At 41.3% G+C, this 22,982-nt stretch overlaps 1 protein-coding gene across 4 annotated transcripts in view; it reads left to right on the top strand.

Annotated features, from left to right (window-relative positions):
* The window catches only part of CPPED1 (calcineurin like phosphoesterase domain containing 1), a 65,645-nt gene that overhangs the window by 7,716 nt on the left and 34,947 nt on the right, over window positions 1-22,982 (top strand). Inside the window, exons 1-2 of one of the 4 annotated variants that reach the window (XM_054180594.1) lie at window positions 10,497-10,571; window positions 22,356-22,574. In XM_054180594.1, the coding sequence (XP_054036569.1) occupies window positions 10,508-10,571; window positions 22,356-22,574 (283 nt within the window). In that variant the 5' untranslated portion in view covers window positions 10,497-10,507. Of the gene's footprint in view, window positions 1-10,496; window positions 10,572-11,038; window positions 11,235-21,831; window positions 21,896-22,355; window positions 22,575-22,982 lie in introns of those variants that run through there. The other 3 variants (XM_054180595.1, XM_054180596.1, XM_054180597.1) reach the window with 3 other exon arrangements.

Below are 22,982 nucleotides of genomic sequence, written 5' to 3'. Positions count from 1 at the left end.
ATTCAATATATTAGGAGTTTAAGCATAACACATTTTTTTCATTGAGAAATTAATTCTGAATGAATTTTAGTTACTGAAATTCCTTGTCTGTGTACATACCTGAATATTTCCAAAACACTTACACCTCAAAAGCTGGATAAAGTAGTAAGTGCTGGGAGAGTATTAGCAGATTAAATTCTAATGATTCTAAATGGGACCAGGGCTCCTTTTGCCTGGGGTGAATTTCACTCTATTTGCTTGAGTTGCAGAAATCTGATTAACCAAAGTTTATCCAGAAGCAAATTAGTGCTAAAGTGTGAAAATCAGAGCTTTGAGACTACTAGTATAACCTTATGCTAGCTTTTTTTCATCTGAAGAGTCCAATTAAGCAAACCTGGCAGAAGCCTTAAAAGCCAGTATTCTCTGATGATTGTTCGTAAAAAAATCGATCAATCTTTTTAGTAAGACAAAGGGTACCTGGTTGCCCAATTAGGATCCAAATGGCAAAAATAGAGTGCAACACCAGAACTAGAGATTTCTTCTGGCTTTGGAAGCCAGAAGGAATGACTGGAAATCCTACCATCAGTCTGTTTATGATATAATTATTTCTGGCTGACAGCAAGGTAACAGATGCTTCTTTAGGTCAGGGCTTCCCAGACTGTTCCTAGACAAGCTTCCCATCTTTATTTACAGTTGATGGACTTCCAAGTACTGTAGCATGGCAAGTACATGAACAGACCATGTACAGATCTCTCAGTGCCTTAAAATGCATAGTGGGAAGATGCCTACTACAGTTTAGCTTACAAAATCTGCCCTGGAAACAAATTTAGCCTTATACAAACAGTCAGTTCAGTCCCAAGTAAATCTTAAGTGAAGACCTAGGCCAGACAAAAATTATACAGTCTTTATGCTGATTCTCTGCACAGATTCCTCCTCCTTCTTGATAGATGAATTAAAATATGCTGACTTGCATAAATAACTTATTTTATGGGGACACATTTTTATCTTTAATGATATTTAAACTTTGGCTATAGTTTGCCTGACAATAAATATGTAAATTAACCTGGTTTCCAGTTAGTCTGACCTTCCACTGAGCCAAATTAGGTATAAAGATTTCTAGAGAGGCAAACAGAATAGGTGTCTTCCAATCAGTGTGTTCCAGTAAGGAAGGTGAAGATCTCTGTCTAGGTATGCTTGTAAGTTTAAGCACTTGAATCTGATGTGCCTTTTCCCTGAAAAGATTATTTCCATTCATGCTAAGATGGTAATATAAAAAAGATTTACAGGGAAGAGACACATGGATAACCACCCATCTTACTGTGAATTTGCATGTGCTACAGATTTAATTAAAAGACAGTAAAAGTACATTTGTATTTTCTTTATATTAAAGTTAAGTGGTAAATACCAACACTAATTAGCAATCCTGCCATCTCTGCAAGAGTCTTGGCTCTGCTGTTAATATGCAAACACCACCAGCCTATGCTCTACGAGAAATGGCAAGTTCATATATCCAATTTCCTTCCATTCAGGAGCCCAAATCCACAGGAATATATCATGGTTTGGATTTGTGCATGTAGCTCCAAATGACTTCATATACAATGTGGATAGCTTCAGTTGTTAGGAAAGTTTTTGTTTTCCCTTATTTTAGTTTTTATTTCCTCCTAGGCACTTACATTTTTCCCAGCACACTAAGGTCTTCTGATGTTTAGAAATACTGTGGAACTGAAAAAAGGCACAGTAAATGAATTCCTTCATTTGAATAATTAAACATTTTAAATACTCCCTCCATACCTTACGTTCAGCTATAGATAAATATTATTAATAGTAGCTTGTACTGTGTGCTACAAGAGAATGTTAGGCACATAATTCCTAGAACCTGGGGAGAAGAGCATTTTCTGGCACCATGAATTTACCTACCAATGACAAAGTTATCTTGTTCTAATTCAAATGGGTTTCACACTGCAATAATTACACTGTATGAATGTTGTGCTTTTTTATGAAAAATTCAGCACGGGTAATTATTCAAAAAATTGTTATGGTTGATGAATCCATCCCACTGCGTGCAAAAAAACATGTTCATCACACTTCACTATTTTTAGGATTGTCCTGTTTTATCATTCATTCCAGCAGCTTTCTGTGAAGTAAGACCATTGCATAAGTTCAAGACCATATGTTTGTAGCCAGGCTGCTTGTTGTCAGACAAGTGTTCTCAACATGTCATGGTTAAACATGGTTTGCTACATTTCTGCTTGTTGAGTGTGGCCCTACAGACAAATAGCCTTCAGTCTCTCTACTTCTGTGGACTGGCATTATGTAATTTTCCCATTTTCAGAGCCATTTTTGAACAACAGCACTCAATGAATCCACCATGCTTGTTGAGCAAGTATAAATAGGCTTCATAGCAGTAGGGTCTTACTTTTGCCTGATTTTAAAGCTACAATGAAGCTACATTCTGTATCAAAACTGGGTGGAGCAGTTCATTTCACAAGGCCACTGGCTACATTTGCCACGGAGTAAATTTGCTGAACACATTTTTCTCATTCTTAGCCCACTGCTGTGCAGAATACAGAGCTTTTACACATTTCCTACTGCATATGCCTGCAAGCAACCAGCAAACATCAAAATTATCTTCAGTGGTTCCAGATCAGCTGGAGAAGGGGAACTTTAGTTAATTTATTTTGCCTGCTGCACAGGGGACATGTCTTTATTGTGATCATCTTTCAGCAAATCTGGGAATATATCAGTAAGACTAATCAACATTTCCAGAAATAAATTGTTATTTCTCCATTGTTTTAAAACCAGGAAAATTTCAAAGAGTGGGAAATCCACTTTTCTATTGTCAGTTAAATCCTGCTTTTTTTCTGTTTGGACATTGGGCTTTGCTACATTTGTAACAGAGACTTGAAAATTTTGAAAGTTTACACCTATGGGAATACACCAGTGTGGGAAAAACACCACTCTGGGAATACACAGAGTGTTGTCCTTGACTTAGTTGTTATGAATAAGTACAAACAGAAGAGATCTGAAAACAATCATCACAAACACAGTGCACGAGGAGAGTAGTTGAAGGGCTAGTACAGAACAGGTAGATTGCTTTTGCCTTGCAGGGCATGCAGTCTTGTCCTCATCTATTATTAACTTTGAAAGTAGGAGTTTTGTGGTGCATGTTATGTCTTCACTCATAAATCAGCCTCTGTAAGCTTCTACCCGTGTCCAGATTTGATCTTTATCTCTTTGTACCCAAGGCCTGTAAAACACCTACAGGTCTAGACCAGGAACCTGAGAGTAGTGGAAAATGTAATTTATTGCTGAGATAATATTGTTGAAAAATGGATCCTTCTGGTTATCTAATACTATCATTAATAGAAAAGGAAAGGTCCTTGAAGTTCTGAGAAACAAAAGTCCCAGACACAGCTAGTCCACACTAAAACATAAAAAAAACAAATACTATTTAATTTTCATATCATATTTCCTACAAATTAAACTAAGAGGTTTGTAATAGCAATAATTACCTATTCAGGTAATTACCATCCTTCATCAGTCTCTGAACTCATTTTCTTCAGTCATTACTTGAGTAAAAATGAAAAAACTTAAATGGGTCATTTATGCTTAAATTAATCTGTGGTTTTCCCAGAGTACCTTCTTTGTTCATCTCCAACTTTAATTACTGGGGAAAAAAAAATAAAATTGTTTTATAGAAATCTGTGGCAAAATAAATGCATCCTTCATAGTCATCCTGTTTCAGGAAGTTCAGTGACTGCTATATTAGTGACATCACAGATGGTAAAGTCAATTTTAGGATCTATTTCACACGCAAAACCTGGCACACAACATGAGTGAATACTAATGTGTAGAAGCTTTCTGTGAGGATTTTAGGGGACAGAAATAATTCTGTAAGACAGATAAGATCCTCTCCTGCTGATGCAATCTATTGGTATGGCTATATTTTGAGGAAAGAGTAGCGGTAGTCTGAGACCCTTGTAGCCAAATCAACAATAGAGTTTACTTGTCTGCTGATGTGTAAGTACAGTTTCCACTTGCGCAGCAGACAGTTCTGTGGTGTCCAGCCTTACTCTGTAGCAGAAGCTACAACTTTGCAAAGTGGTAAGACAATGATTCTTCTTTCATACTTTTCCTGTAATCTCTGTTGTTTTTCTCAGAGTACTCTGAAGTCAGTCTGCCCAGTCTGTTACATCCTGTCAGAACAATGATGTGCATGTGCTTCTCAAATGCGTATTTGGTTAAGCAAGTGAGCTGCAAAGAGACTGCCTGTTAAATTTAGGTGACCAAAAAAAAAAATATTCCCCTATATAAATGAGGGCAAATTCTCTTCATACAAGAAAGGATAAAGAATGAAGTATCATTTTATTTAAAAAAAAAAAAAAAGTTTTCATGTTACCTGTAATGTAAAAATAGTGTTTTCCATTCTGAAACAGAATTTGCTGCTTTGAGCTAAAAGACAAAGGGATTTGCCCGGTACATTGGCAATGCATTTTGAGCGAACCAGTGTAACAGTAAACCATGAATGTCCTTGTTGTATGCCTAGCTGCAAAAACATCTAAGTGATCTGATTGGGTTTTGGTTTGCTTTGTGTTTGTTTTGGGGTTTTTTTTAAGTTAAATACTTGAAGGATTGCTGGTGTTTTGATTTTTTTTGGCAGAAATAGTAACTGTACTTAATGATCATCTGTGGGGTTTGTTTTGTGGTTGGGTTTTTTTTTCCTAATGTCATTTATCAGCAAAGAAACAGAAAGGAATCTGAGAGTCATGCATATAGTTGCATAAACTAAATACTCTTTCTTCTACCAGATTGCTGCTTTCACTTGGAGAATCTGTTTATTTAAAAATAGGAACAGTCCAATAAGTTCAAATTTACGATCTAGATGTGAATTAAAAGCTCTTAAATCTATATTTTCTCCTTAGACTAAGTCTACTAATATATACCTAAAGCCTGTAGTACTCAAACCACACACACACATATATAAGTACTGACTAGTTTCTTCAGATCTATTTAAATGCCTAATTCCCTGTCATTCATGACTGGATGGGTCTTTATGAGAAGCAGTAATCATAAACTTTAGATAGAGGGCAAACACTGTCCAATTCCAACTGGAATAATTCTGGAGAACACTTAAATCAGAAAGTTCTTGGGTAGCTCAGGATGTGGTGGCAGTTAATTTCACATTTTCTGTATAATTTTGGAAGCATGTGCTTCAATTAAAACCTTGACTTTTTCACCTAGCTCTATCCCTGCTGGACTGCTATGCATTTTTTTCTATGTCAAGCACTTGTAATACAAATTCATGACCCAAAGATCCATGGGAGTTCATACTGAATGTCTCAGAAAAACACACTAGATCAAATAATTTCTTCTCATCTAGCTCTCTCATTCACTGGTGTCATTACTGGTCATGACTTCCAAACTTGTTGGCAACCCAGGTCTCAATTAATAAAAGGTGCAAGCATTCAGTGTGCCTGAAAATGAAGTCTTGGGATAGAATAGAATAGAATAGAACAGAACAGAACCTGGTTGGAAGAGACCTTTGAGATCATCGTGTCCAACCTATCAACTAATCCAACCCACCTAATCAACTAACCCATGGCACCAAGCACCCTATCAAGTCTCCTCCTGAACACCTCCAATGACAGTGACTCCATCACCTCCCTGGGCAGCCCATTCCAATGGGTAATCACTCTCTGTGTAGAATTCCTTCCGAACCTCCAGCCTAAACCTCCCCTGGCGCAGCTTGAGACTGTGTCTTCTTGTTCTGGTGGTGGTTGCCTGGGAGAAGAGACCAACCTCTGCCTGTCCGTAACCTCCCTTAAGGTAGTTGTAGAGAGCAATAAGGTCTCCCCTGAGCCTCCTCCTCTCCAGGCTAAGCAACCCCAGCTCCCTCAGCCTCTCCTCATAGGGCTTGTATTCCAAGCCCCTCACCAACCTTGTTGCCCTCCTCTGGACACGTTCCAGCAAGTCGACATCCTTCCTAAACTGAGGGGCCCAGAACTGGACACAGTAGTCGAGGTGTGGCCTAACCAGTGCAGTGTACAGGGGCAGAATGACCTCCCTGCTCCTGCTGGCCACACTGTTCCTGATACAGGCCAGGATGCCATTGGCCCTCCTGGCTGCCTGGGCACACTGCAGGCTCATGTTCAGCCTACCATTGACCAGTACCCCCAGGACCCTCTCTGCCTGACCACTCTCCAGCCACTCTGACCCCAGCCTGTAGCACTGCATGGGGTTGCTGTGGCCAATGTGCAGAACTCAGCACTTGGATGTGTTAAATCACATACCATTGGACTCTGCACATCTGTCCAGCCTGTCAGGGAAATCCAAAATCAGAGGCATCCTGAATAAAGTAGAACTCTTAAATATTTGGCAGCACACGATAACCACCAATAGATATAGATAGAGCCTGTATCTGTGTCAGAAATGCGAATTCAGTGTGCAAAACAAATTGAGTTAAATAGTGTGTTTAACTCGTTACATCAACTTTTAGATCTCTCATAGTTACAGTGATTCAAGGAATATATTACAGGTTTCTTGAACAAATGGAGCCTGCCCACACTAAATGAGTCAGATAAAAATCAATTACATTGTGGATTCTTAACTGTGGAAATAATCAAAGTCATCATTGTTCCCTTCCTAGCAACAAAATATTGGTCTCAGTCAACCAGTCTTTTAAAGCTGTTTTGGGCAAAATATTTTTAATATTTTTTTATATTGTTTTATGGCCCTTTGAAAATGGAAAGTCATTTGGTATCAAGGCCAAGTATTAACAGGACTTTTTTTAAACAGTGCTCTTTAGTGTTTTAATTAATTTATGCTCATACAGGATGTCAAAGGAGCAGACCTTAAGTTTTATCATAATCTGTAATGTTTTAGATTGCTTGATTGTTTTATACTGGCATAGTCTTCTTGAAGTCTTTTGCTCTCTGCAGTGAAACAGGAGATAGTGACAGAGTGGGTAGTATGAGATCCATTTTGTCTCCAAACACACAACTATGTGATTCTTTTTGTATCATCAACTTTTGCTAATTCCTATTATTTCTGCAAACTTATCCCTCAAGGACTCCTATATATCAGCATGTACTGAAAACAGATGTTGATAATCCAGTGTGTGTTGTTTACACCTCTAACTTTCATTGGATTCCCTGATTCCCAGATGGCAGATAGTCATTCTATTGTATGTGCAAGATTAAAATGGTTTAGTTTCAAATCTGCATATGCTTTGTAATTTTAATTCAAATGCCTAGACCAGCCTTCTTCTGTCCTTTTCACCTTTTGTAGTCTTCCATTTACACAATTTGTTGTCTTTTTATCCTTTGCTGAGAACAGAGAAAGGACCCCCTCCTTCAAGGCCTGCTTTGACTATTTTGCTCTTTATATGACTTGCTCATCAGAGCAATTTATTAGTACTTTATCTAGGTCTCTGAAAGTGCATATAGTCATACTTTAAAATGCAGTAAAAACTAGAGTGTCTGCTACTGGATTTGTCAGAACTTCCAAATTGTTAAGAACTATAAAGATTTGCAGCATGATCTAATGCGTACTAGAATAGTCTTAGAAGTAACTGGAACGAGTGCAGAGGAGGGCAATGAAACTGGGGAAGAGCCTGGAGAATAAATCTTACGAAGAGCAACTGAAGGAGCTGGGGCTGTTTAGTGTGAAAAAGAAGAGGCTGAGGGGAGACCTCATCGCTTTCTGCAACTACCTGAAAGGACATTGTGGAGAAGTTGGTGCTGGTCTCCTCTCACAGGTAATTAATGATAGAACAAGAGGGAACAGCCTCAAGGTGTGACTGAGTAGGTTTAGACTGGACATTAGGAAAAGATTTTTCACCGAAAGAGTGGTCAGGCATTGGAATGGGCTGCCCAGGGAGGTGGTTGAATCACCAGCCCTGGATGTGTTTAAAGGCTGTTTTGGTGTGGTGCCTGGGGATATGGTTCAGGGGTGAACCTTGTAGAGTAGGGTTATTGGTTGGACTTGGTGATCCCAAGAGTCTTTTCAAACCTGAATGTTTCTGTGATTCTGTGAAGATCTGGACTCCTCAGATCTGCACTATTCTAACCACAGTCATTACTAAGCAAAACCTTATATAAGCATTTCCTTTTCAGTGCCTCAATTTCTCAGTTTTTATCTGTCTTACTTTCAATACACACTGCGTGCTATCCCAGAATGGCAAATTCTCTCTGTATGCTCACACTAACTTTTCGAATTCATTCCCAATTTATACTCTATAAATAAGACCAGACACGTGGTACTGCACATTATTTATTCAGTGTCAGTATATTCATGACACTTTGTATAATAATTCAAGTCCTATGACAGAATTTTGCTGCTTTATCTAGGCTTCATCTGGAGTAATTCCATGAAAGTCTATAATTAAACTAACATAGATCACTAGTAACTTTAAACGATTTAGTCATAGTAAAATGAGTTTAGCTGTATAGCATTTGGTCCATGGTCTTGGCTTCAAAAATGCATACTTCAAATTTGGCAGAGTGAAGGAAGCAGGAGAGAGCAGAAATCCCCCTCCTGCACACACACTCCACAGGCTCAGTTCTCACGTTTTTATGTAAATCTTCCTTTATTTCTGCAGATGAAAACACTTCTGCACTCAGGCTGCAAAACCAGAAGGAAATGTCAGTAAATTACAAACTGGAAATTTCTTCTGGGATCCTCTATACAGTAGACAATACTCAAGGTCATGTAGTATCACAAGATTCCATTTGAAGAGAAGGGAACATAGGGACCCTGCATAGTCACAATACTCATCACCTAGAAAGAGCTGAGCATCCTGAGGCTCATCTGTGACCCACACTGCAAAAAGATCAAATACAGTACTGACAACAGAATTTTGTAGGATAGCCCCCTACACATGCATAGGAAAAAAAAGCTGTGAAATTACACAGGCTTAGGTACATCTAGAAGATTTTAGAATTTACATCTCTGCCAGGTCTGATTCAGTCTTCCAGACATGCATAACTTGGCTTAACAAAGATAGTTGCCTTTAGCAACATACCCAGGTTAAAACAAACTTAATTTGGTGTGCCGATCACAAGCTTATGTCCTTGCGCTACAAAACTACCGTGTACTATCTTACCGAAACAATAATGTTCCCTCTGTACTTTTGGGTCTGATCTTGATGGTATTTAACTGGCAAAATTCATCCAGAGTTTAGAGCTGAAGTCATGAAGCAGTCATGTATTCTGGTATGTGACTGCTCAGCACTATTAAGCAGATGAGAAGAAAATGGGAAAGAAACAGTAATGGTCAAAAATACCTTAGGATCATGATGCCAATTGCTTTTATATTATCAAACACAGTTACAGCATTTGACCATGAGCACCTGTTCCTATGATGGTGTTAGGATATTTAGATGGGCTGCACCTGAGAGTTAAAAATTTATTTGCATAATGCACCAAATGCCTCATAAACAGGGGAAGAGGGGGGTGTGGGGGGGTGAAATTCCTCTAGTGCTTTCCATGTAATGAACATCAAGCAGTTTACAAGCAGAAATGAAACTGTTTTCATTTGTGGATAATAACACTCCCATTTTACCGATGCAAAAAATAATCCAGCCTTAGGAATACACTTCAGTTGATAACAAGAACCTTATCTAGTAATTTGCTACTGATTTCACACGATCAATAAAGAGGCACTCTAAACTCTGTATGTCACGCAGTGCAGAATGGGGTGCTGGCTGTTCAACTGGGAAATTGCAACTGTATTATCCTTACTGTATTCGTAGGTCAAAAGGGACTCAAGAAAAGATTAAGAAAACATTGCAGTGCAAGGGTTGTCCATGCATTTCAATCATCACCCGACTGTGTAGCCTGGTGCTGAGAACGGAAGCCACCACACATGTGCAGTCATGGCCAAGGCAGGGCCAGTCATGAGGTACCTGGGGTCGGGGAGAGCAGGCAGTGGGGGCAAAGAGGTACTGTGTTATTGTGCTGTTTAGATTTTTTCTCCCCTCTCCTTTTCAAAGGGCAGTTGGTGGTGACGTCTAACTTTGGGAGTGCAGTTAACGCTAAAGTGGAAATCTGACCTGGAGCACATCCCTTCAGGTCACAGGTTAAGTAGAAGTTGAAAATAAAGAAAGTGGATTACTTTTTTAGTACTATTCATTTAAAAGCTAGCAGATCACTGGGGCAGGTTCCGCTCCCTAAGGCTGCGCTCCCCGAAGGCCAGCCCGCCCGCACCCGCCATGTCACTGCGCCGGCTCCCGCCACAACCGGCCCCCACCGCCTCCCGAACATGGCGGCGCCGGGGAACCACTGCACAGCATCCCTCGCGTTCCAGGACCGTCCCTCGCCTCTCTCCCAGCGCAGCCTGTCCCTCCCTGCCTAACCGCCTCGCTCTCGCCGATTTCCCTCTACCCCATCAGCGTAGCGCCTGCCGGGCCTCTGCCGCGGGTGCACCCGCCCGCGCCCAGGCACCGCCCCCGGCGGAGGCGGTACCACCCCCTCGCCGGTCCCGGGCCGAGCGGCGGCTCTCGGCCGCGGCCGCACGGCGCGTGGCAGCCATGGCGGCTGAGGGGAACGTGTTTCTGAGGGCCCGGGGCAGGACTCTGACCGCTTTCCGCCAAGGTACGCGCCGCGGAGCCCGTGCCGAGCGGAACTTCGGCATAGGGCTGCGGGTTCCGGCGGGCTCTCTTCCCCGCCGCGCAGGAGGGCCGGTGGTGCGGGAGGGGCGTACGGAGAGGAAGCCGAGGGCTTTCCCCGGCGGCAGCGGGAGGAGTCCGTAGTGCCTGCGATGGGGAGGCGTAGGGAAGGTGTTCTGAGGGGCTGGGGCAGATCCCTGAGCTGTTCGCCGGCGCCAGGAAGCCCGTGACAGGAGGCGCCTGTCGGGGCAGCCGGCCGCCCTCGGCGTGCGGCTCGGCTGCATGCGGAGCTGTGGTGTCTGCTGCCTCTGCTGTGCCGGGACTCCCCCGAGGGCCCATGAGTTTGTTCACGGCAGAGCAGAGGCTTGTTGAAGCGTTGGCCCTCGCTGTCCGGCCCGCTGTCCGGCCCACCGCCCGTCCGTAGCGCGGATGGCTCTGGCTCCCGTGAGAATGCCAGCAGTGTCCAACACCACATTCGGTTTAAAATGCTTGTCAGTGTTGCTAAATCTCGTCTTCTTGGCTTGTGAAACTATTGGTGCCGGCAGCATGCTGTCATATGCTTGTTCCTGTAGTGTTGACCTAATAGGTTATAGGTAGCTCATTGCTTATGATACCCAAATGAAGGGCAGGTGTACTCTAACGCAACTAGGTAAGATCCCAATTTCTTTGAGGTTCTTCAGCCTAAGAGTCTCTGATGCTTCGACGCTGTGCAAACGACGCTTGTTTAACCTTCTTGGCTGTTAATGCCTGAGTGTAAGTCGGCTCTGTGGGAGACTTGCTTGTAGATTTACCTCCTCTCAGGTGAATAAGGTAGTGATGCTGCTGCCAAGCCAAAGATGTTAGCCACCTGTTGACTGCTGTTTCTTGTCTTGTGGCTGGGCCCACAGGGAAACATGTTGATCATGTATGTGTGTATCACCTGTTTGTGAAAGTCTTCCAAGGGGGGAGGTTTTATAGTGTGCTTAGGTTTTATAGTGTGCTTAGGTTTTCCAGGTGAGTAACAAGCTCTGTGTTGAGTAATGTTTTCCTGTTGCCATGCATGGAGGGTATTTTACTTCCTTTGTTTATAAATTACAGCTTGCATTGGTTTGGTGAGGTGGGCAAGGCTATTCAGTCCCATTAACTTTGTGGTATTTTCTTGAATTTCACTGGAAATATTTGGTTTTGCTTGTTGCCAAATAAAAATCGCCAACTCTGAGCATGTGAAGTATATGCATACAGCATTTCTGGCAACCTATTAATTGCAGATGGTGTGGTTGGTTTGGAACAGAATGCCTAGCATTTGTTTGAAAGGACAGATGGCAGACAAGCCATCTAGTTGTATCAACTGTATAGTGATGAAACTAACAAAAGAAATGTTCAATGGGAGTGTAAAAATTCCTGAACAAAAGCTTTATCAAAGTACTTCTTGGAAGTTTTCTTTAACAAGGAAGAAAAGATGTGATTTAGTTATCAGTTTTCCAGATATGTTTCTTTCTCCTGAAGTGTCCTTGTTTGGTATTCTTTATATGTTTTGTTGGTTCTAATCTTGTTTAGGAATTTTTAGACTATCATAGTCCAGTCTTTGAGTGCAATATGGGGTTGTGTGAATAATTTACTTAGCTATTTCTTAAGAGGCTAAAGTTCAGCACAACCTTTTATAACCAAATGACTGGGGGGGGAAAGAAACTCAACCCAGAACCAAGGGCTGATAAAACTGAGGCAAAGTTCATTGCAGTTTAAGATGAAAATCAGTTGTTCGTATTTTTTTGGTTTTCCTGACTCTTTAGGTTTCACTCTTCTTAAACAGGTAGCCACACAAAACATTTACTACTGTTGCTATGGCTTAGCATACATTTTCTTTCTAAAATGAGAGAGTTACCACTGAGAGCTTAATTTCATTTTTTTCTTTTTACCTTTTCTATGAAATTATTCTTCTACACCCTATTCTCTAATAGTAATTTCTTCAATCTGCTTTCACATAATGTGGTAATTAGACCTGTAACTTACTCTTATATGTGATGTATGTGCATCAGAAGTTCATGGTTAGTGATCTGAATTATCCATGTAATCAAAGCACAGTAGCAAACAGTGCATAAATCCCCTATATAAATAGAGCTATGTATGCTTTGGCTGTACCTTTTTATTAATTCTCTCACTTTCCTAACTGTGAATTTGTGCATTAGAAGCATACTAAGGGCAACAAAGCCCTTATTAAGGGCGGCAAAGCTGGTGAGAGGTCTGGAGCACAAACCCTATGAGGAGAGGCTGAGGGAGCTGAGGTTGCTTAGCCTGGAGAAGAGGAGGCTCAGGGGAGACCTTTTTGCTGTCTACCACTACCGGAAGGGAGGCTGTAGCCAGGCAACCAGCACCAGAACAAGAGGAGACAGTATCAAGCTGCACCAGGGCAGGTTTAGGCTGGCTGTTAGGAAGAAATTCTTCACAGAGAGACGCTGGCCATTGGAATGGGCTGCCCAGGGAGGTGGTAGAGTCACCATCACTGAAAGTGTTTAAGAAGAGACTGGATGGGGTGCTTGGTGCCGTGGTTTAGTTGATTAGATAGTGTTGGGCGATAGGTTGGACTCAAATGATCTCAAAGGTCATTTCCAACCTGGTTAATTCTATTCTATACTAGTGAAGAAGCAAGACTGTTTCAGTAAATGATGTGTTTGCCACTTCTCCCAAAATGTCATGGAGCTCTTTGGTTTGAAGGTTGGGTTTGGGATTTTGTATGGTTGGGTTTGGTTTTTGTCCCAAGTATGCCTGTGGTATGCTATGCAAAGCATTCCTGTGAAAATAGAGAGAAGCCTTTCTTCAACAAACTAAACAAGTGATAATACCATCATCTTAACCGTTTCAGAAGTGTTGTCTTTTGAACCTGTCTTTTGCTAGGTTTAGCTGATGGTTCCAAAACCCTTATGTGGAAGAGGCAGGTAACCAGAATTGCATACAGACATTCTCTATTCCACATATCACGTTATGTTCTTCTGTCATGCCTCTCTCACCAATCTTTTGCAAACTTGTAAAGTTTATTCAATTGCTTCTCGTGTTTTTCACTTTGCTCTGTTCTCTATTCCTTTCCTCTCTGTGCCTTCTTCCATTACTGAATGTTAGGGTGACCTTTCTTTGTGGCACTTGCTAGACCTGTTGTTGTTTCTATGAAACTGGTGATGTTTTAATAACCTGCAGTATCCTGCACTTCTCCACATTTAAGCTCATCTACTTTATTGCACCGTTAGTGCAAGATGAAGTCTGGTTCTTCTCAACCAGGCCTCATTCTTGCACTGCCAAATGGCATAGTTTTAGCAGATTTCACTTCCCCACTGTTCAGTTGCTGTTACAGATTGTTTTGTATGTGTTGAAGAGTGTAGATCACAGTACAGATTCAGGTAGGATCTGTGTGTCTTGTCTGCTTCTTATTTTCTTACCAGCTTTTATGCCTGCAAGGACTTAAAAGTTTTCAAGATAATTTGGCTTCCTTAAGGGCCTTTGGTAAGCTACTTTCAGATACCTCTTGGCGACAACGTCGAGTAGATTTCCCTTGTCCATGTAGAGCTATCTATACTCTTTTTGAAGAATCTATAAGTGCAGTAGTTATTGTCTTTGTTACAGTTTCCACCAACTTGCCTGTACAGATTCCAGTTTTGCAGTCTATAGTTACTAGATTGCTGAGGAGACACGTAAATGTAGACATGCTGCTGGCCATCTTCCTGCTCCTCCATTGTGAAGGCAGTTGTAATTGTGAGAAGTGTGAGGTAAATCCCCAGGGGTTAGCTGTTTTTTGTGTTCTTCAGTGGATGCATGGTTTATTACTATATGTCTACTTGTTGAAACATCTGCTGATATTTTTACCTGAGACAGATCTGATGCACTGTCTATCCCTGGCATTACATCTTCACAAGTTCCTTCACAATAAATGTGGGTACAGAAACTGACATTCTTCTGTTTCACCTTTATCTTTGTGTGCATCTTGCATGTCTGGAACATCTGTTAGCCTTAGTGTCTAGTAGGCTACCTGCTAATAACTTCTCTAAGAAGGGCTTTGTTAGTTTTCCGATTTATATCCAGTTGTTCTTCACTTCTTGGACCTTTTATACACCTTCCAGTACGTAAAAATCTTTCCTGTTTTCTTTATTTGGATGCTTTAGCTTTTTGAAAGATGCTGTCCTTGTTTTACTAGGATCCTTGTGGATGCTGTTTATGATGTTTAGGTAGTCTGGATTCTTTGTGGTCTTTCAGAAGTTGTTAGCAGATGTTGTGCATATGGTCTGAGCCTCTGAGATAATGTGTTTGAATAGTTTCCATGCTGCCTTCAAGGATTTTTGTACTTTAAAAAGGCTCCATAATGACATATCATTAGCTGTCTTTTGACATTAAATGCAACCACAATTGATTTCTAATGTTTTCTCGCTTTCACCTGAGTGTTGGATCTTGGCACATTATAATTACTGTTCTAGAGCTTTTCCATGTTGATATTTTTGAGCACTGATCAGAACTCTTTCCCAGCTAGCATCTTCCATTCCCAATATGGTCCCCAACTCATACAAAATAGGCAAATCTTTATGTGGGTTTTGAGCAACTTTCTGTGACTTCACCTTGTCATTATGCAAGCCACCCCCCTTCACACCTACAGTCTTGGGCTGTAAGGTTTCTGTAATGAGTTTACATGTTAAATTTGGGGGCGGGCATAAAGACATGACAAGTTTAGCATTCTGTAGCCCTCAGTACAAATAAACTGTATCTGAGGGGGCATTTCCTACCTTGATAGTTATCTAAGAAGTTTAAAAGTGTATCTTTTAAAAATAGCACCGGTGCCTAATTTATTTGAGCAACTTTCATTATGTCAGTGTTTCTACTGACATCTCTGTAGTTTAGCCTCTCTGTACTTCATCTCTATGATAATTACTCTTTTCAAGAGTTATATTTTTCTCTCTGAAAAAAAAAATGTGTTTTTATCCAGGTTTTGAAGTGTTGTTTTGGTTGTTTTTCACTGAAGCATAAAATTGCACGTTTCATAATGGGTTGGCTTGGTTTTCCAGTAGACCCTTCAGCAGTCTTATTTTAGTCTCTCAGGTAAATAGCTGAAAGGAAGTCATATTCCATTAGCTTGAAATCTTTGTATTTGGACATACAGTAATGATGGTGGTTTTGAAGCCACAATTGTTTATAATGTTTTAATATTAATCAAGGAACTATTTAAGATTTAATGCAAGTCCTTTATTGTTTTTCAAGCTATTCCAGGACTCTGAGGAATGAAAACAAGGTAAAGGCAAACTGCAGAAAAATTGCAAGGAAAAAGTTTCTTTCCTGTTGTTTATAATGTATAAGTACTGCCTTCATGTAAAAGATTCCATTTTCCTTCCTGCCTATTGCTTCTTTAGAAAAACAAGATTGGGCTTCTTGTCCAGTTTTACTTAGAAAAAGTCACAGGCACACCTTCTAGGCAGAGACAGCTGAGGGGCAGGAAACCGTGTACTTATTTCTGCTGTTTTGTGATCTTCCAGAGTAGTGAAATTAATTCCCTTGGCAAACTAAACATGAGAATGAAGCCTTTAAGTTTATTACTGCCCATGATACAGTGTCCATGGCCATCCTGTTCTGACACACTGGTGTCTAGAGAGAGACTATGGACCGGAGTTAACTTTTTGTAACTGATTTGTTCCATGCAGTGCCATAACTCTTAGAGGAAGAAGAAAACCAAGGTACTGTTGAAACCACCCTATGTACTGTGTAAAAAATCCCACCATGGAAACACTGGAAATCCCACCAGCACTGTGTGGCTGTCAGAGGCCAGCTTGCAGTGGTTTGCATAAGCTTGTGATCTTTGGAGAGGAGGGGAGGAAAGGTGGGACATATTCAGAAAAAGCAAAAAGGGGAGAAATGGTGAGTTATTAGCTATAGTCCTCTAGAAATGGTGAGGCTCAGCTTAAATCCCACCGGGGTCCTTGGGGTGCTTTTTCATGCGTAATCACAGTACGTGGCCGAGGTCGTCTTTGTGAATTCTTAACTGACTACTTTGGCCCTTCACAGAATTAATCCTTAGATAAAATTAGAAGCTGGCACCATTTTTCAGTCTGTGCTACTAAAAATACATTGTATTGATCCTCTCTCTGTACTTTGGCATGCATGGGAGCAGAAGAAGTGTGAGAAGCTATTGAAACTGAGGCATAACAAGATGTTCTGAAGTTTGACTTCTGTTGCTATCAACTGTGCAGCTCTCAAGGAGGGCTAGGAACAAAATAGTTTGGGGATAAGAGTTTTGTGTGGCTCAGTGTGCAAGAGCTGCTCCACAGACATTTGTCCTTCAAAAATGAACAACTACATGTGTATCCACTATCTGAGAAATCTGCTGCCTTTTGTCTGGCATTTGCATTTTATGTTGCTGTGGTAAGTTCAGGGAGTTGCACACAACCTCTGTGCTCATAGGGCTGAAGAGTCATTTTGTGGGTGATCTCAGCTCTGCACAATTTTTGATGTAAGGGAGAGGGCAGAAAAAGTTGTTTATTGAGTCCTGATCTGCTGCTGCTTTACCTACCTAGCTCATCTAAAGGCTTGGGAATTGAAACTCCTAATGAGAAGGATGCTTTTGATGTCACTCCCATAATAGTAATTGCTTGCTACGTTTGAAGGGATGATAGCCACTGTGCCTGCTATTTCATTGAAACCTTATGGAGTAACATCTAGGACCTGGATCATCACAACATGATCACTGCAAAAACAGCTGCTTCCCCTCCCACCACTTGTGCCCAGTGCTGTTTGTTACTAACCCTCTGTCAGACCTTGTCATTTCCCCTAGCACAGCAACAGAATGGTTTGAGCACTCTTCTTGGGATTCAGTGCAAAGTCAAAAAGAAAATGGTCCCCTTTTTTGTGATGCTTAAGCTTCCTTAGCTAGAGTACCTGTTCTGCTTGAGGGTGCAGAAAGCACCTGGGAAGGCAGAGAATTAGGTACAGAAATTTTGTTAATAATCATCTGAACATTGTCCATTGATCAACCATTTAACTGTTAGGCAAAAGACTTTTGGATCTGTCTGTGCTTTTGCATTGTCTCTCATTGCTGCCCCCCTGTCTGTTGAAAGAGCACCCATGCAGGTCTGTTCCTGGGGTTTTAAGCAAAACTAGTTGCAAAGACTTGCATAAACTCCTCTGCAAACAGACCAGTGAGGGCTATTGAGACTTAGTTCCTGGATGGGCTGAGTTCAGAACAGGCTTCAGAGTTGGTGTGGGTGCAGATTTGCACCAGTGGTGTTGCATCAGTACAACTCTTTTCATTATATTGAGCTCTTATTTATAGTGCTTTATAGTACTTGAAGCACAACTGTATCCACATAGTAATTTGCTCCCATATATTCTTTTTCTTTATTTTCTTTTTGGAACAGAGCACATACTAAACTCCAGTCAGTAAATACTAATTAAGTAATAAGCTAATGGAATTTGGTTTAACAAAACAAAGGTAGAAAATATTTATTCAACCTTACTCTTGTGGGGTTTTTTTAACTATAGGGCAAGTTATCAAATATTACAAAATAGCCTTTAACTAAGATTAGCTAATAAAACTAACATCTTAAGTAAATGTTACTTATGTAGCCCATGTTCCTGGACCTCTCCTGTTGTCCTTGCTTTGCTTTTTTTTTTTCAGTTTATCATTTTTTGGGGGTTTTTTCCCCCCTACAGGAGTGTAAAGCATATACTTCTGCATCATTTTCAGTTCCTTTCTCTTTTCACCTCCTATCTCCTTCCTGTTCTCCCCCACCCTTCTTCACTTCCACCCCTGCATCTTCTGTTTCTTCTTTCTTCTGCCACTTCTGTCTGTGTACTAAACTTCTCTTTTCAAATTCATCTTATCAGTGTCTCTCTCTCTGCCTCACATGACCATCACTCACCCACTCAAACTGGTACATCTGTGCACAGTCTTGGAAGCATTCATGTTACTTAAAACCTGGAGAGCTACTGTACTAGCATGACTATAAGGCAGGAAGTAAAACACTCCATGAAGCATACATTAGAATAGCCCCTGGTCTGGCTTGGCAACCTGTATTGTATCAGCTGTGCTTGCTCTCTGACTGTCCAGTGTCTGCTTACCAGACCTCTCCCTGTTCAAGCATTATATATGAAGCTCCTTGTTACCTGGGACCTGTTCCAGTCCTGCTGCCTGTGCCAGTCAGCCTGCCTGACACCTACCTAGCCTGCCGCAGATGCTCCAGCTGCCTTCAGCCACCAGGTACCATCCCTGGGGCTCTGTAAAGGGCAACACAGCCTTTTGAAACAAAGACTAGCTGTTTTTTCTGAGTGGTTCCTGTAAAAATAAAATAGACTAGACTAGACCAGGTTGGAAGAGACCTTCAAGATCATAGTGTCCAACCTATCATCCAACACCACCTAATCAACTAAACCATGCAACCAAGCATCCTGTCAAGCCTCGCCCTGAATACCCCCAGCGACAGCAACTCCACCACCTCCTTGGGCAGCCCATTCCAGTGGGCAATCACTCTCTCTGTGTAAAACTTCCTCCTAACCTCCAGCCAAAACCTCCCCTGGTGCAGCCTGAGACTGTGTCCTCTTGTTCTGGTACTGGTTACCTGGGAGAAGAGACCAACCCCCAGCCAACCTCTGCCTGACTACAACCCCCCTTCAGGTAGTTGTAGAGAGCAATAAGGTCACCCCTGAGTCTCCTCTTCTCCAGATAGATAGATTTGTTTCTCTTTGTTTACCTTAGGCTACTGTGGTCAGTATTACTTGGTTCAGATTAATCAGTACAAAACTGGTAGGTTTTCCTTTATCAGTAATGTGCACCAAGTTGCTGGAAAAGGGACAGGTGTTAAAATCCTGCCATGTTCAAAAACTTGAGCTTTTATTCCCCTGTAATGAGTTTGAGGCTGGTGCCACTCCTCCAATACAAACTCCTGTTTCAGACTTTTCAGGTTTTTTTTCAGATGTACTTTTTTTACAGGTCATCAAGGATTTCTCATGCAAGCTTCCATGTGGGCTTTTTCCCTGTAGCTTTCTCTGCACAAACAATGCCTTTGATGCAGCATGTAAGCTGTTTTTTATGGCAGTCATATTTTAGCATGCAAGACATAAAATAAAACCCTGCATTACTTTGTGTCATTCAGCTGCTTCCATAAAGTTTCTGTTGTCAGCTCCTGGATAGATGGAACATTTCAGTTCTCTGAATAAGTTACATAATTCAAAAAATGAAACTGATTTCAGAATTATAAGTTACTAAGTGGCTAAAAGTCCCTATCTATAAAATACATGGTGGTTATTTAAAACAAGGGAATGGTGGTGTGAATTAACAGGCAATGTTAACAGATCATAAATAATTTTGCTTAGAAATTAGGTGCTGCTTTAACTAACATATAGGAGCTTGCATTTTTTAAAATGATCTGATGCCATAGCAACAAAGGACAATTGCAGAGAGCTGCTGGGAGCTGCTCACGTTCCTTCTCTCTCACCCCAACCTATCCATGTCCATGGTACAGGGGATGAATTCTGACCTGTTTTCTAAACTTCCTTGAAAGAAACTTAACCCCCCCTTGCAAAATGAGAAGCTCCAGTTCTAGATCATCTGGAAGGAAACCAAAAGTCAATCTGTGCTACTTGCTTATGTGCTGTTATTAGTTTAAACTCAAACAAGTTTCAGATCAGAGAGACATAATATAGGAGTGTACTTATGGATTATATTATAACTTTAAATTATTTGCTTTATCATTTTTTAGATTCAACTACAGATTGATGTGGTCAGTGAGGTTTTTAACAGTTAAATGCTGTTCAATATTAAATGCAATAATTAATTAAATAATTAAATGCAATATTAAATGCACTAATATTAAATGCAAAACCAGCTGTCAAAACTGAAATACTCAGGTCACAAATGAATGCATGTAGACAGCTGGAGAAACCACAGTGTACTCATGTTTGTATTTAATTCCATCTTGAGACATAAGTCTAGGAAACAGGGCACTCAATTTTGTTTCAAACTTGTAGCCAAGTGTTGCTCTATTTGCCTGGTGCTTTGCCAGTTTGTTTTGGTTTTTCTTTGTTGTTGGTTTTTTTCTAATGTGCTTGTAGTGCATTGTATCCTCCTTTTGTGGTGTGGAAGCTGGCCAACGTGGTGCCCATCCACAAGAAGGGCCGGTTGGATGAGCCAGGGAATTGCAGACCTGTCAGCCTGACCTCAGTGCCAGACAAGAGTATGGAACAGGTCATCTGGAGTGCAATCACACAGCACTTACGCGATGGCCAGGGGATCAGGCCCAGCCAGCATGGATTCAGGAAGGGCAAGTCCTGCCTGACCCACCTGATCTCCTTCTATGATCAGGTGACTGCCTGGTGGATGTGGGGAAGGCTGTGGATGTAGTCTACCTGGACTTCAGCAAGGCCTTTGACACCGTCCCCCACAGCAAACTCCTGGCCAAGCTGTCGGCTCGTGGCTTGGACAGCAGCACTCTGTGCTGGGTTAGGAACTGGCTGGAGGCTGAGCCCAGAGAGAGATGGTGAATGGTGCCACATCCAGCTGGCAGCCAGTCACTAGCGGTGTCCCCCAGGGATCAGTGCAGGGCCCCATGCTCTTTAATATCTTTATCAATGATCTGGACAAGGGTATTGAGTCCATCATCAGTAAGTTTGCAGATGACACCAAGCTGGGGGCAGGTGTTGATCTGTTAGAGGGTAGGAGAGCTCTACAGAGAGACCTGGACAGGCTGAACAGAGTCCAAGGGCATGAAATTTAACACATCTAAGTGCTGGGTTCTACACATTGGCCACAACAACCCCATGCAGTGCTACAGGCTGGGGTCAGAGTGGCTGGAGAGCAGCCAGGCAGAAAGGGACCTGGGGGTACTGGTTGATAGTAGACTGAACATGAGCCAGCAGTGTGGCAATAGAAAGAGTTATTGGCCATTGGAATGGGCTGCCCAGGGAGGTGGTGAAGTCACCATTACTGGAGGTGTTTAGGAAGAGACTTGATGGGGTGCTTGGTGCCATTGTTTAGATGATTAGATAGTGTTGGATGATAGGTTGGACTGGATCTCAAAGGTCTCTTCCAACCTGGTTTATTCCATCCTATAGTATCAGAGAAATAAATACACAAGAAAATTGTGGGAGGATGAGTTCTGTCATACCCTCTGTCTGTACTGACTCTACCAATGAAGATTTGTTTCTGAGTTCTCACCTTTATATCACAGATCTTAGGAGCTATTGTGGTAGTCCTAAATTAGGATTTCTACTGTTGCTGCTAGTTGCTGGCTTTTGTGCTTGCTGACCTTGGTTGTGTTGAGTGGCTTCAGTTCCAACTCCAAAGAATGGCCTACATCCAACTTCTCTCTAAAAGTATGAGAGCAAAAAGCATTTAATTCCTTAATAATTTAAGGGCAAGTCTACTGGAACTATAAAAAGTGAAATGTGTTGTATATGTTATAACTTGTTAATTAAAGAAGCAATAATTGGAGTCTTAAAGCAATCAACATTATGCACTTGTGCTGTATTGTGGTCTTCTAATTTTCAGCAGTTTTTGCTGAAGTCTTCACTTTTCCTCTAATCAGTTTGCAATTACCATGTGGTATAATTAGATTAATATACTTTCTTTTATTGCAGCAACCCATTAGAGGAACATTTTGTACTTCTGCCTTTGTCCTATAGGAATGCCTGCAGAATTCTGTACTTCCCTCGAAGTGGCCTGAACTTACTTAGGTGAAGAGCAGTCAATATAATGATGTGTGGAAACTTTCATTCTCTCTATAAGATTCTCTAGTGCTTGACATTGTTTTTTGGGGGGTCTTTTTCTTCTTAGATGATGAGTACAAATGGAAGGGGCCCTTCTACTTCATCCAAGGAGCAGATCCTCAGTTTGGACTGATGAAAGCTTGGGCAACTGGAGACACTAAAAATGGAGATGATGAATGGGAGGAAGAAATCAAATTAGCAGAGCAAGCAGTGCAGGCCATTAACAAACTAAACCCTAAACCCAAGTTCTTTGTGTTGTGTGGAGACCTTATCCATGGAATGCCAGGTAAGGCAATTGAAATTGTAGAATGGGGATTGCAACTCCATTTCTTTATGTTTCAGGCTGGCAGCAAGGCTAATTTAATTTCTTTCACTTCAGAATATTATTGTATAGGGTTTGGTATGCTACTCTGTTGTGTTTATAGATGATTCTTGAGACATTATTCTAATTTCTTCATCTGACTTCCTGTATAATTGATTCTAGGGCTGTACTTTTTTAAGTTGCTTTTTTCCCACTGGCCTGAGGACATTTTCTTTGAAATAAAAGTCCCAGGAATACCTGTTATAATTGATTCTCCTAAATAAATAAACTGCTCTGAGAAGACAAACACACACTCAGGCATTGGGGGGGAAACAATACCAAGAAAAGAACAAATAATAGCTACAGCTTTTTGAGTGCCTAAAGTTGAAGCTC

The sequence above is a fragment of the Dryobates pubescens genome, chromosome 4 (genome assembly GCF_014839835.1).
Source record: "Dryobates pubescens isolate bDryPub1 chromosome 4, bDryPub1.pri, whole genome shotgun sequence".
Classification (NCBI taxonomy): domain Eukaryota; kingdom Metazoa; phylum Chordata; class Aves; order Piciformes; family Picidae; genus Dryobates; species Dryobates pubescens.
The sequence above is the reverse complement of the archived record's forward strand: the minus strand, read 5'-3'. Positions and strand labels throughout refer to the sequence as shown.